The sequence below is a fragment of the Vulpes vulpes genome, chromosome 9 (genome assembly GCF_048418805.1).
Source record: "Vulpes vulpes isolate BD-2025 chromosome 9, VulVul3, whole genome shotgun sequence".
NCBI lineage: Eukaryota > Metazoa > Chordata > Mammalia > Carnivora > Canidae > Vulpes > Vulpes vulpes.
In genome coordinates, this window is record NC_132788.1 from 55,815,551 (window position 1) to 55,829,814 (window position 14,264).

General features: G+C 48.6%; 1 protein-coding gene across 1 annotated transcript in view; it reads right to left on the minus strand.

The window, feature by feature from the left end:
* Positions 1–4,448: 4,448 nt before the first annotated feature.
* The window catches only part of RPN1 (ribophorin I), a 29,126-nt gene continuing 19,310 nt past the window's right edge, over positions 4,449–14,264 (minus strand). Inside the window, exons 6-10 of the mRNA XM_025991586.2 lie at positions 11,265–11,364; positions 9,939–10,077; positions 9,577–9,696; positions 6,002–6,247; positions 4,449–4,891 (exon numbers count right to left, since the gene is read on the minus strand). Coding sequence (XP_025847371.2) covers positions 4,709–4,891; positions 6,002–6,247; positions 9,577–9,696; positions 9,939–10,077; positions 11,265–11,364 — 788 coding nt within the window. The 3' untranslated portion in view covers positions 4,449–4,708. The remainder of the gene's footprint in view (positions 4,892–6,001; positions 6,248–9,576; positions 9,697–9,938; positions 10,078–11,264; positions 11,365–14,264) is intronic.

A 14,264-nucleotide genomic window follows, 5' to 3' on the forward strand; every position in this document is an offset into this window, starting at 1 on the left:
CTCCTCGGAGGCGGCGCTGGGCAGCCGACCCAGTGGCTCAGACCTCCCTGGTGTCCCCTTCAGCCCTCAGCCCGTCCAGTCCTGCTCTGGGGGCTCCCTCTCTCCTGGATCCACAACCTTTCCCTCCCACAGCATTTAAATGCACTTTCTCAGCTTCAAATGAATCTTTCTGGATTTCATCTCCTGAATGGAAGTCAAAACTGGGGGCTGGAGTCCAGCCCCCCCACATGCAAATCCTTCAGGCCCTATGCCCCTGTCCTGTCTGCTTCGTCCGGGTGCCAGCACCACTACGGTTTTGTTCACTTCTGTGTCCCCTGCATTTCCTTCTGGGTCTGCCACAGAAAACACAGAGCCCATGACCTGAGGGAGCCTGAGATTGTAGAGGGCTGGGTGGGAGGCCCCGTGGAAGGACTGGCCCCAGGAGGGGAGAGGATCTGGAGGTCTAGCCCAGTCTCTCTTCCCTCCATCATCTCCCAAGCCTGTCCAGGCAGGTGACAGAGAAGTCCCCAGATCCCAGGCCAGAGTCCCGGAGTCCAGCCCAGCTTCACAATGGCGCCAGGGCCTGGTCCAAGGCAGCAGGCCTGTGCGGAGGCCATGGGCCCTGGGGTACGCTTGGGGGCGTTTCCTGTCTGGGCCCGCGGCCCCCAACCGCTGGCAGCGCGGTTTCCGGCAGGGCTGCGGCCGGGCCCTGCACTATCAGCTCGGCACCAGACGCCCGGTCAGGATACTTGTGGTGAAACTGTGAGGGTGCACTCAGTCCTTTGGGGTTTTCTCCCATGTCAGCCTCCAAGACAAATGAAGGAGAGAAAGTGACATCCAGCCCTTCTCCAGCCATGTTTTCCCCCTTCTGAGCCGGGGGCCAGGCTGTGGGCAGCGGCTGCAGGGGCAGCTCAAAGCTGCGGCAGTAGAGGAAGCCAGGGCTGGCCACGGGGTCAGGAGTCTCGGCCAGGACTGGACAAATGGGATCGGCCTGGGGGTCTGAACGATGCTGGGGAAGCCCCAGGTGAGCACTCCCCTCCCCCTGCCGTGAGGGCCAGAGTGGGCAGGCTGGGCCTGAGGGACCCCACCCTATACCGGGGGTGGGGGGAGGAGTGGGGGCGAGGCCTGGGCCAAGACTGCACACCCAGGACCCCAGCTCACACCTCGGGACTCACAAAGGAGAACACTGGGGCCCTGTGTGCCACGGAGATCAAGAACCAGTGAGGCAGAGGGCTGTCCACGGGCGAAGATGCTACGCCTGAGTTAGGGATGCGAGGAGCAGGGGCAAGGAGAGTGGGGATGCCTCACCTGTGGTCCCCAGCCCTGATGCTGGGTGAGCCGTAGGCTCTGGCCAGCCCAGCTGTACCCAACCCCTACAGGATCTGGAAACCCAAGTCCTCCTTGCCCTTCGGCAGCGCCACGGCCTGCCTTGCGCTCGCACCCCAGACCCAGCTGTAGCCCAGGCCGGCCTGTGGTTCCCGACCCACACCCCTAGATGGCGCCACAGCCAGGGCATTGGCGTCGAGGACACTCCGAGCCGCCCTGCCTTAAAGCGGCTGCAGCCCCGCACATGCGCGGCTTCCCTAGCCCAGCCGGCCCTCTGCGCCTGTGCATGGGCCTCACTTCCTGGCGCCCCCACTGACGTGCCCGCAGGTTCCACCGTCACAAGGGCGCGGGCGCAGGCGCAGGCGCAGGCGCAGGCGCAGGCGCAGCTCCCTCCCCAGGCCTGCGGGCGGCCCACCGGCCCAGCAGAGGGCGCCCGTCGACGCAAGCCCTTGCTTCCTGCCAAGTTGTCTTTCCTGCTCCAAAAGGGAGAAAAGATTGAAGGAAATGCGGAAGGGAGTGGGGGCTGCCGCCAAGCAATCGGGCAACTCCAAGGCCGCCACGGAGGCGCAGCTCCGTCCCACCTAGGGGCGCCAGAGCCCGGGTGCCTGTGGGGCCGGGCCCACGAGAACACCACGGTCAACACCCCTCCAGCGCCGCCTCCACAGCTTCCAACCCGTGAGGCCAGGACAGCCAAGGCCGCCCCCGCGCTCCCGCCAGAAGCCCTGACTGGCGAACGGAAGGAGGTTCCCTGATGCCTTGGGACCGACAGTTAATGCTTAGCGAGCAGTTGCCCTAGGACACTTCCTGGCTGTGCCCTCACGTGACCCAGCCTATGAAGCCCATCACGGAGCACTGCTCCATTCAAGGAGGAAATGGACACCCCAAACTCCCGAAGTTTCTACAGTCCGTGTGAACGCATGCCCAAGCCTTGAGCCAACCTCCTCCGTATCCACGACCTCTCCTTTTTTCCGACCCCGTAGCTTCCCACTGCCTGAGAAACCTCAGCCCACCTTTTTCTCATTTTCCAGCAGGCCCTTCCCACAGGCCCTGAACACACCTGCATCTCCCCTCTGATAGCTTCCAGCTGCACAGGCCCCGTGGCCCCGTCCTCGCCCCTCCGTCTTGCACCCTATCTCTGGTGCACACCATCCACCTTGGAGGAAGCCCCACGTAGCTCCCACTCTCTCCTTCCCACTGTTCCACCCACACAGTGAAGGACCGCTTCAGTGACCTGCTCCCAGCATGGGCTGACCCCTTCCGGCCTTCCTCCTGCACAACCACTCAGCAGCACTGGTTTCCATGACACCACATGCTCCTTACTCCCCAACCTGTGTACAAGTGGGGTGCTCCAAGCGGCCACTCTACTTTGAAGCCATACATTCAGTTCTGGGTGTCTTCTCAACACCCTTCCTAGACACCCTCACCCACCACCACCCCTACCTCACCATTTCCACATCCCTTCCACAGCGTGTTGAACAACATCCACATTGATCATTTCCACACCAGGCCCTTTCTTTGAACTCCAAGCCTGAATGTCCAACTGCCCCCAACATTCCCACTTGGAAGTCACAGGCACACCCACCTCACCCTGTCTGAAACGGAACCCATCATCATCATCCTCAAAACTGGTCTTTACTAGACTTCTCCATGTGAAACGGTACAACCATCCCTCAACCCACCCCAATATGTCACACACCATGAGTCACATGCTAATCCAAAAAACCAGCTGGTAACATAAGGCGACCTTATCAGACGAAACCCCGGCCCCATTGGAACTAGTTCCAGCAATTAAACACCTCTCAGCTGTGGTATGATGTGGAGACAGAGTGGAACAAGAGGACCTGACTAGGTCTGGGACATCGTGGAAGGCCTCCCTGAGCCAATAACCTTAAGCTGTTACCTGAAGGGTGAGCAGCAAATCTAAGTAAAGACCAGGCACAGACCTCAGGCAGAGAGAAAGCCTGCACCCACCTACATCTCTCAGCTGCGCCCATGTGGGCACATGGCCCTCCCTGCCCAAGGTTTTGTCCCACACCTATTTATGGCCTTTAGCAGTGTGTTCTCAGCCAAAATACAAATCTAAGTACGTCTCACACTGGTCGGTCTCCCCTTGATTTCAGGGTGAAACCAGAAGCCTTGTCAGACCTACAAAGCCCGAGCTCATCTGGGCTCTCCCACCTCTGCAGCCTATGCCATACCCCCTCGTCTCTGGATTCCCTTCAGGTCCACAAGCCCCAGCCTGTCCCAGGGCCTTTGCACATGCTATGGCTATCTATATAACTCCTATAGAGCCCAATTCCAAAGTCACTTCCCTAGGGAAACTGCCCAATTCCCCTATCCATCCAGAGTAAACCCAGTATTCTCCAGTAAATACTGTCAGGAAAACCCTGTCCCTTTCCTTCATGGGGTTGTCACAGTTTGTGATTATGAATTTGGGTCTGATCATCTGACTATCTGTCCTCAATAAGAATCCCTGTTCTCTGGGACGCCTGGGTGGCTCAGTGGTTGATTGTCTGCCTTTGGCTCAGGGTGTGATCCTGGGATCTGGAAGGGAGTCTCACATTGGGCTCCCTGCAAGGAGTCTGCTTCTCCCTCTGCATATATTTCTGCCTATCTCTCTCATGAATAAATAAATAACATCTTTTTTAAAATTATTTTTAAAAAGAACCCCTATTCTCTATTTCATCCATCACTGTGTCCTTACTGCCTTGTACAGCATGTGATGCAGAACAGACAAAAAGTGTAAGAACAGAGCCCTCACTCTCAGACTCTGTCCGGTAACCCTACATAGCCCACATTATCTTTGTGGCCTCACTGTTCTAACATGTAAAATAGAAGTAATGCTTGCCATGCAAACGTGCTCTAAGTAAATCCACTATTTAATAAAAAGCACTTGATAAAAGTACTATCCTCAACGTAAGTTATGAGATTGTCGCCAGAACAAATGTTCCCAGTCCCTGCTTTATTTTCATTTGGCCACGCATACTTTTAAAAAAAACAACACACACACACACACACACACACACACAAAACACACACTCGTAAAATACCCAAACATCAGGTATTAAAAGGGCAAAACACAAGGGGCTTACGGGATGAAAGAATATCCTAGGCTTCAGAACAAAACAATCAACTACTGAAAATTTCTTTGTTCAAAACACAAAGATATTTTGTTTTTAATGGGGTTTAATTTTTTTTTTTAAAAAAAAGGAATACTTTTAAGACAAAAACTAAGCTGCTTATGTTGCCTATGGCAGGGCCTGGCCTCACTTCCTTGAAGACCTTTTATAAAATACAGATGCCAGCATTCAATGGCCTTGCTGGTGGCCTTCCCTCCTTCACCCCCAAACTGCCATCTGAAAGTGCAGCGCCCTGGGCCCATGCTGATGATAACGGTCAGAGGCTACAGAGCATCTAGAATGTGGTCGATCTTGGTGACCAACTCCTGCCGCTTTCCAGAGATGAGCTTCTCATTCTCAATGTACGTGTCTTTCTTGAGCTTGCCGGCCACCAGCCGCTCAGCTTCCACTGCAGACTTCAGCACCAGCTCCTTGACCTGTGCATCCAGCTTCTGCATCTCGCTCACCTGGCCGAGGCAAGAGCAGGGCAGAGCTTGAGAATGGTCCTCCCACCCACACTCAGCAGGGCCCACCACCTCCCATGCCTACAGACCCTGGAGCTCCCAGGGTAGAGGGGCTGGCTGTGGCAGGAGACAGGCCTGGCTTCAAATGCCAGCTCCACTTTCTATACCTTCAAGCTCTGACCTCGGACCTTAGCTATAAAGGATTGTGAGGATCAAGTGGAAACATTATGGGCAATGTCCTGGTGCGGTGCCAGGTACACCTCTTCCCTTTGGCTAGCCAAATTAGGTCCAAGGACTCAGGCAAGACTAATGGCAGGGGTGTGCCAAAGAGACTGAATGATCACCAGCTGGCTGTGAGGCTGAGGACTTCATAATCACAATCACTCAACATTCAGCAATTACTTAGTGAGCCACAGTGCTAGGCACTGGAAAACTGCAATCAAGAGAGATGAGCCATTTTGCCTTCATGAAGCCACCAGGTAACACTCGAGCACATAAAGAAAAGAGCTGCAGATAAAAGGTAGGTGCAATGAAGAGCACAAGGTAAGGGGAGGGAGTTCTGGGAGCAGCATGTGGAGAGGGGCTTGATCAGGGACTCTGAAGGGCACCTCTTCCTGTACAGGTAACAAGAACCACAAAGCACAGCCCAGGTAGGGTGCTCAGCACTTTATATGCACTAACTCATTGTGCACTCACAACACTGTGAGGTACTAAGACACAAAGAAACAGAAGTTTGGTTACTTGGCCAGATTTACAAAGTCTGAGTCAAACACCTGATTCTAAGTGTAGCTTCTTCTCAGCACACAAGAGCAGTCTGGAGCTGTGCCCAGTCCACCCTCTGGGAGAGGAAGCCACTGCTCTCAGTAGCAGCCAGGTGGAGAACAGACAGTGACACGGAGGCTAGCCGAGCCTTCTGAATCAGCCAGTAACCGAGATCCCAACCTTCTTATTCCACCATAAGGGTCAGCACCACAGGACAAGGCAAAGTAAGAGCTGCCCGGCATGTGACCCACACACAGCAGCCCCATGGTGCTCTAGAATGTGGAGGACAATCCCTAGAGGTGTGACAAGAAGGGCAGAGAGCTGAGTGACTCTGGGATGGCACACACTTACTTTGTCACACAGGTCGGAGCCCTCTGTCTTCAGCCTGGACTGCAGCGACGCAATCTCACTGGTCAAGGCCTTGTGTTCTGTCTCCAGGCTCTTCTTGCCGCTGTTGAGGGTGGACACATCCCTCGACTGCTTGTACCTATTGATGGTCTCATCAAAGTGACGGTAGAGACCTATTCTCTTGTTGACCAGGGTCAAGACCTGCTCTGTGATGCAAGCCACCTTCATCCTGGCCTCTGCAGCCGGATCCTGTGGGGGAGACATCATGGGTGACAACATCTAGGCCTGAGCCGGCTCCAACCTTGACCTCCCTAAAAGTACCCACCACTGGCTGTGCAAACAAGAAAAGCCATCTTCTTGGAAAGTCAGAGAATCAAACCTTTGTGGATGTTAAATCTTGACCAGTTCAGCATAGGGCAGGACAGGGGACACAAAGATAAAGAAGACATTCACTTCAAAGCCCCACAGCACAGAGTGAGGATGGGAGAAAGGCTACTAATGCTAGAACACACCACAAAAGGGACAAGAAAGGGAAGAAAGAGCTCAGTGCAGGTCAGGGAAGGCTTCCAAGACTTTTATTAAGTCTCTCTCCTTAAAACCTTCAAGAGTTTCCTAGGGCCTGAAGGATAAAGCCCAAGCCATTCACAACCTGTCATTCACAACCTGTCATTCACAACCCTTTAGATGAGGCCCTACATACTTTCCGGAATTCTCTCTCATCACATGTCTACTCAAAAATTCTGACTTGGCAGCTCAAAGGCTGAATCTGGTCTGCAAATGGCTGATTTGGCCCACAATTGGTTTTTTCTCAATAAATTATCAAAGCTTTAAAATAGGGAGATGTATACATAAGGAACTGATTAAATAAACTGACCCATTCATTCAATGCAGTACTCTGTAGCTATACAAAAAATTTAAAAAAGATAAGATCTCTACAAACTAGCATGGGTAATTCTCACAATCTGTTTAGTGAGGAAAAAAATGACAAAACATATATGGTGCTTTCTTTATTTTGTGCAAGAAAGAGGAGAAAATAAAGTATCTGCTCATTTTTGCAAAATAAATCATAAAAGATATCCAGAGACTGCTCAAATTGCTTATCTAAAAGGCAGAGTTTTACAATTTTACAATCAAAATTAAATATTTAGAGTGCCAGAGAGAGAAACTACAATAAATTCAAACAGAAATAAATGAATCTAGCTATATTTCATATGAGTTAACATAGAAAAACTAAGCTAACTACCTTAGAACACAGTACTCGACAAGATATTCTCAGTCTAAAGACAAAAAGGACTCCTAACAAATCTTGGGACTCTACAGATAGGCCTGGTGTTTGTGGTGGCATGAGTGCAGCAATTCTGAAACTATTTTGTGTGTTTATGGAATTCAACGAATATATAAATATATTGATATAGGGTCCAGGAGAGAAGGAAAAACGGTAGAATGAGGAAGGATGGCAAGAACCCTGTGGCATCAGACTGGAGTGAGATATCAGTGTTAACTGCTATTGTAAATACCATACATTTCTCCCCTAGCTCTGTCTGCTGGAAGGCCCAGACACAGCAACACCCCAAAAGCAATGATCACACCTAGCCCCCAGATCCTGCTCTCTAGGTATCATTCCCCTCTAAAAGGAACCAGGGCTGACTGGAGAAAGTACAGGAGGCTATGCCTTAAACACACTGTTGTGCCCAACAAAAAGGAAGTACTCTAAAAAATGACAAGACATGAAAAAACCAGACAAATCTAAAACAATTTGAGCATCAAAATAAGTAGCACCAGGGGACAGTAGCCCATAGAGTAAAGAAGCCAGGAGTCCTAACAAGTAACCAGCCAACCAGGAAGAAAAGCTTCTCCTTACAGAACAGTGCCAACAAAAGGAACCAGTTTTTCAACCACCACACTAATAACAGATTCAGATAAGAATCAATACTAAATGCTATGACTAATGAGTAAATGTACATGAGAGTATTTATATAGCCTCAAACAGATCATACCTTAATTGCAAAGAGAAAAACAATGAACTTTGGGGCTGCGATAGATCACTGGACCTGGGATAGAGCCTGAAGTCAGGCTCCCTGGTCAGTGGGGAGTCTGCTTCTCTCTCCCTTCTGCTCCTCCCTACCCCTCATGCTCTCTCTCACTCTCTCTCTGAAATGAGTAAGTTTTTAAAAAATCTTAAAGATGAAAAAAAGTAACTTTAACATGAAGAAATTAGGTAGACATCCGCTTAGCCAAGTAAGGAGAGTTAACATCCCCAGCACTGAGACCAGCTGACATCAGGTACCCCCGATGTGATGCGCTGCAAATGCAGCATCACTTTATAGCATTCTTGCCACAAATGCATAATCTGAATTTAATCAGAGAGAAACAGATGATACACCTAAGTTAAGGGACATTCTACAGAACCGATGTATACACGCCAAATATGTCAAGGTCATTAAAGACAGAGAAATGCTCCAGAGCTGTTCCAGATTAAAGGAGACTAAGGAAATGTGGCAACTAAATGCAATGCATGATCCTCAGCTGGATCCTGGAGGAAGAAAAACAACTGCTGAAAATGTTATGGTCCCTAGGACAGTCCCCCAAATCTGAACACAGTTTGCAGGTTGGTTAAAAGTGTTACAGTGACATCAAGTTTCCTGAATTCGATCATTCTACTGTAGTTAAGAGAATACTCTTGTCCCTGGGCTACACGCACGCTTTAGTACTCAAGAGAATAAAGGATATAAATGTCTACAATCTACTCTTAAATGTCCAGGAAAAATAACTATATATAACGGGAAGGCCGAATGTTAACTGTTACGCCTAGGTGAAGAGTATACAATCATTATTTTTGCTATTCTTGCAAAGTTTCCATAAATGTAGAATTATTTTAAATAAAAGTTTTAAAAAACCAAAGCAGGGGTACCTGGCTGGCTCAGTCAGTGAAGCACGTGACTCTTAATCTCAGGTTCATGAGTTTAAACCCACACTGGGGGTGGAGCCTACTTAAAAAAATTTTTTTAATAAATTTAAAAATGAAAGCATTTATAGCTTAAAAAGTGGGGCCATTTCATTAATAAAACCTACACTCAGCCCTTCTGTATGACAAGGCTTCCTAGCAGATGACTCAGTGGGTAGCCTCACTGTTCTACGGAACCAGGTTGGATCAACATCTTTGCTACATGTACCCTACTGCTCCCCTTTGGATTCCACCAAAGTCGTCCCTGCTGTTGCACAAACTGTTCCTGCCAGGTGAATGCTCTTCCCCAATTTCTCTGCCAGTCACATCCTCAGGGAAGCCCCAACATGAAACACACACTGCTAGCTGTCCTATTTCTGCAGTGCTTGCTTGCCTACCAGCAGCACCCTGTCTCACAGAACAGTGCATGCTCTGTGATCATAGCAACAAGAACAAGGTCTCTCTCTTTACGATAAGGGTCAGCAGAGGTCACAGGCAGGGAGGGGCTTCTAGGCAAGAGGGTTCTGTCTCGGATTTGCTGTGAGGACCAATGCTCAGTAAAGCTAATGAAACAAATTATCAAGGTCCAAAATGACTAACCAAAAACGTGAGCAAAAGGCCAAGGGGTGGGTACCTTTGTAATGGAAAAGTCCAGCCTGACGTAGATGATGACAGTGAAGAACAAGATGTAGAAAGCTGCCACCACAAGCAGTGGCTCCTGCAGCATGAGCACCTTGTTGAATGTGTAGTGCACCTGTAGGGGCAGAGAACGGGGAATGGGCAGGGATGAGGGGGACTGGCTTCCACACGTCTGCCTAGGGGCAAGAGGGGCCCTAGCAGGCCCACCATCATCCAGCCCGCCCACTCACCCCCAGACTGTGCTCAAAACCCAACAGCCCCAGGAGGGAAAAGATAAAGACAGGCAAGTGCCTGGCCCCCAGGACCCCATACTCGGGGAGGAAGACACAGAAGGCAGAGAACAGTGGAGTCACTTACCACGATGTCCTGAATGTGCTGCTCCACCAGATTTTTCTTATAGGCAACAATCACAGGGCGGCCAAACGTGTCTAGGTAAGTGTAGTGCAACTCATCTGGGGCCCGACTGATTTCATAGGGACTGTCAACTTGGATGTTCCTAGATGCAGGTAGGAATGAAATACAGCCTAAGACAAACCGCACTGACCAACAAGTTCTTTAGGGTTGGAAAATTCTAATGCCCACGGGGGCCTTTCAAGGTCACTAAGTCCACACTCCACTCTGCTCCCCTCCTGGCACCACAGACCACCAGACCTCCTGAAACAGCTGACCCGCTGTCAGAATACCCTATTAGACCATTCTACTGCTGAGGTAACGACCAGCTCCCTGCATCTTGCTCTTGCTAGTGCTCACCAATACTGGCCCACTCCTGGAGGCACACCACCCACACAGCCCGCCAGCCTGCTGTGCACTCCACCCAACAAGAACTTCTTGGGAACTTAATAAGGCCTCTGAAAAGTCACTCCATAAGGTACAATGGAGACATGTCCTGTTTTTGTCTGCCTGGATCCACTCTCCCTCCTCTGGGTTCTCACTATAGTTTTTGCTAGAACTTCCCATCCTCCCTAGAATATCCTCCACAGGGGGAGCAATCAAGGTGCCGATCTTTCTGGTTACCAATGGACATGTGACCCAAGAGAGGGCAAACAGAAGCTCCCCTTGAAGTAGAGTGAAATGCACAAAGACACACATAGTTGTTTATCACTCATGCTAAGGGTAGGTCCTCTCTGAACAACTGTCAGTTTCCACCACCTGGATTTCCAAAGATGTTCTGGCTCTGCAACTTCTGCTGCCATTTTATAAGACATGCCTTACCCTTCCAAATGCACTCCTGTCTGCTTAAACTGGCCAAAGACAGCACCTACTGTTTGCAAGCACAGAACCCTAACACAAGATCAGGACCTCACTTTCGGAACCTAGTTTGACTAGTCCAGGATAAAACAATGCCATTGTTGCACCGCTCTTCTTTTTTGTATTAATGCAGCACAAGAGCTACCTGGCTGTCCGGACTCTGCATTCTGTCCTGCTGCAGACCATCCCATCCCCTTTGGATGCTACACCTGTCATGAAGATGGACTCTGTTCAGGGAATATATTTCATAAATCAAGCTTGTGCCTCATTTGAGTCTAACTTGTCTGTTGAAAGTCCAGTCAGAAAGTCCCTACAGAGCTCTCAACTATGTGCTGAGCGCCTACTCAGCGCCCCCAGAACACAGCTTCCTCTTGAGGTACCACAAGGCCACTGCCAGAGAAATGGGAAGCAGAGGAAAGGAACAGTCACACCCACTTGGCCCCTTCAGGCAAGATGATCTTCACTGTCAGAGAATCTATCACTTGCTCATCAAACACATGGTCCACGAACCTCATCTTCAGTGCATACTGGTCACCTGAAGAAAGACAAAGATGTGCAGGCATGTGAAAAACAGAGGAAGTGACACAGGAGCTAGGGGGCAGCAGAGGATAGGAACACTTGCTCTTTACACAGAGAAGAATAGAGATACTATCTAAAGTTAACAGACTCCGAGATTCTGGGAGACCAAGGTGGTGGTGGCAGCATACTTACGGGTCTTTCCCAATTTTTACATAAAGACAGAACAACCACACAGCAAAACTAAAAACCCACAGAACATATTTATAACAAAACGAGGTAAAACACAGATCTCCAAGGGGCCGGGGGGGGGGGGGGGGGTATAAACTAGTGTACATAAAGGAGAAAGTAGAGGAGACAACAGGGCAAGTGACAGACCTGAGAAGAGCAGAGCCCCAATCAGGCCACCCTGTTCACCAGGCCAACTGTAGAAGAGCGGCTGGAGTTCCAAGGAGTCCTCCCCTGACCCCACATGGTGGGTGAGCAAACCAGGCCCAAGGAACTGCCAGTCTAGAGCAGTCTAGTCCCTGAGAACTTGGAATAGCCATCAGAGCTCCACTCCCAGGACAGCACCCTACTCAGAGGAAAAACTGCCAGAGGAAAAATCAAAATCAAGCCTAACATGGACAGCAGAGCTACAGGAAACTGAGCCAGGGAGGGCTCCAAAAGGAAGCCACCACATTCAAATCAACAGAGAACTGGGCAATTACAATACCTCCTCCTAAAAGCTCACATTAAAAATGAACAGAAGGGCACCTGGCTGGCTCAGTTGGGAGAGCACACAACTCTTGACCTCAGGACTGTTGAGTTTGAGCCCTACACTGGGTGTGGAGCCTACTTAAAAATTTTTTTCTTGGGCAGCCCCAATGGCTCAGGGGTTTAGCACCGCATTCAGTCCAGGGTGGGATCCTGGAGACCAGGGATCGAATCCCACGTCGGGCTTCCTGCATGGAGCCTGCTTCTCCCTCTGCCTGTGTCTCTGCCTCTCTCTCTCTGTATATCTCTCATGAATAAATAAAATATTTTTTTAAAAAAAACGTTTTTTTTCTTAATTAAAAAAAATGAGTAACAGAAAAAGGGGGCCCCTCACTGTTTTTAAAAGTTACAAAAAGAGAGAACATCCCAAGTAAAATGAAAAACATGCCAGAAATTCATGCCACAGAACTGATTAAAACTGTTCCCACGGGGAACCTGGGTGGCTCAATTACGTTTCCAACTCTTGGTTTCAGCTCAGGTCATGAACTCAGGGTCGCAAGATGGAGCCCCGCATTGGGCTCCATGCTGAGTATGGAGCCTGCTTAAGATTCTCCTGCTCCCACTCTCTCTTAAAAACAAACAAAAAAACTGCTGTATTTCAAAACAAGCTAAAGCCATTTAAAAAATGACACAAGTGGGGATATCTGGGTGGCTCAGCGGTTTGGCGTCTGCCTTTGGCCCAGGGCATGATCCTGGAAGTCCCAGGATCTAGTCCTACATCAGGCTTCGTGCATGGAGCCTGCTTCTCCTCTGTGTCTCTGCCTGTCTCTCTCTCTGTCATGAATAAATAAAATCTTTAAAACAAATGACACAAGTCATAAAAGAGCAATATAAACCAGAATTATAGAAATTCATAAAACGGACAGAAAGTAAGAAAAAATTCAGAAAAGAAATTTTAGAAATAAAATTGTTTTAGAAATAAAGGCTATGGGGCAGTCCCGGTGGCTCAGCGGTTTAATGCCACCTTCAGCCCAGGACCTAATCCTGGAGACCCAGGATCAAGTCCCACATCGGCTCCCTGGATGGAGCCTGCACTCCTTCTGTCTGTGTCTCTGCCTCTCTCTCTTCTCTCTGTGTGTCTCTCATAAATAAATAAATAAATAAAATCAAGAAGAAAGAAGAAAGAAAGAAAGAAAGAAAGAAAGAAAGAAAGAAAGAGAGAAAGAAAGAGAGAAAGAAAGAAAGAAAGAAAGAAAGAAAGAAAGAAAGAAAGAAAAAAGAAGAAAGGAAAGGAAGGAAAGGAAAGGAAAGGAAAGGAAAGGAAAGGAAAGGAAAGGAAAGGAAAGGAAAGCTATGCTAAAAGGAATACAAGTGAAAAAACACAACAGGCAATGTCTTGTAATAAATAAAAAGTAAAAAGAAGCAAAGTTTTCAATGAAGGAAAGACTCAAGAGAAACTGCCAAATATTGAAAACAGGCAAAGACTCAACATAGAATAGGAGCCCCAACGGAGAAAACTTACAAAAAGGTTTCAGACTGTAAGCTAAAACCATAATGCTAACCCAAGAATAGCAGCACAGCAACCACATGTAGCCAAAACATGTTCTACAAAAGTATTAAATTTTAAAGAAAGAATCCTTTTCAGTTTTATATAAAAAGACTTAGAAGGGTAGGTGACTTAGAAAGGGGAAAAATTAGATCATCAGACTCTGACAGCGACATTTCATACCAAAAAAAGTAACGTATTTAAGATATTCAAGGAAAGACGTGTGAACCAGTGATTTTATGTTCATCAAAATAGCTTATATGCACAAAAGGCACAAGCTGTTATCAACTATCAACATGTAAGAACTCATTCCCACAAGCCTTCCCCAAGGAATCTACCAGAGAATGAGCTCCAGAACATGAAAATGACGAGAGTCATTGGTCACTGTAAACACTGATGGGGTGAGCATTAATTAGAGTTACTGCAGAGATAAGTCTAGAGTTCAAATGGGAGAGGTACGCTATCTGTTCTGACAAGAGAGATATTCAGTATACGTACAGCACACCAAAACACTAGGGTAGGATCAGGAGAGGTCATGCCAAAAATAAATAAACTTTTTTCAGTAATCATATTGGAAATGGTAGCATGACCACTTTTATTCTGAGACTGCCGTAAGTGTGGGATCAAACAATTGTGAAATGCTCTCTAATTACGTCACTTCTCCTCCTTAAGAACAA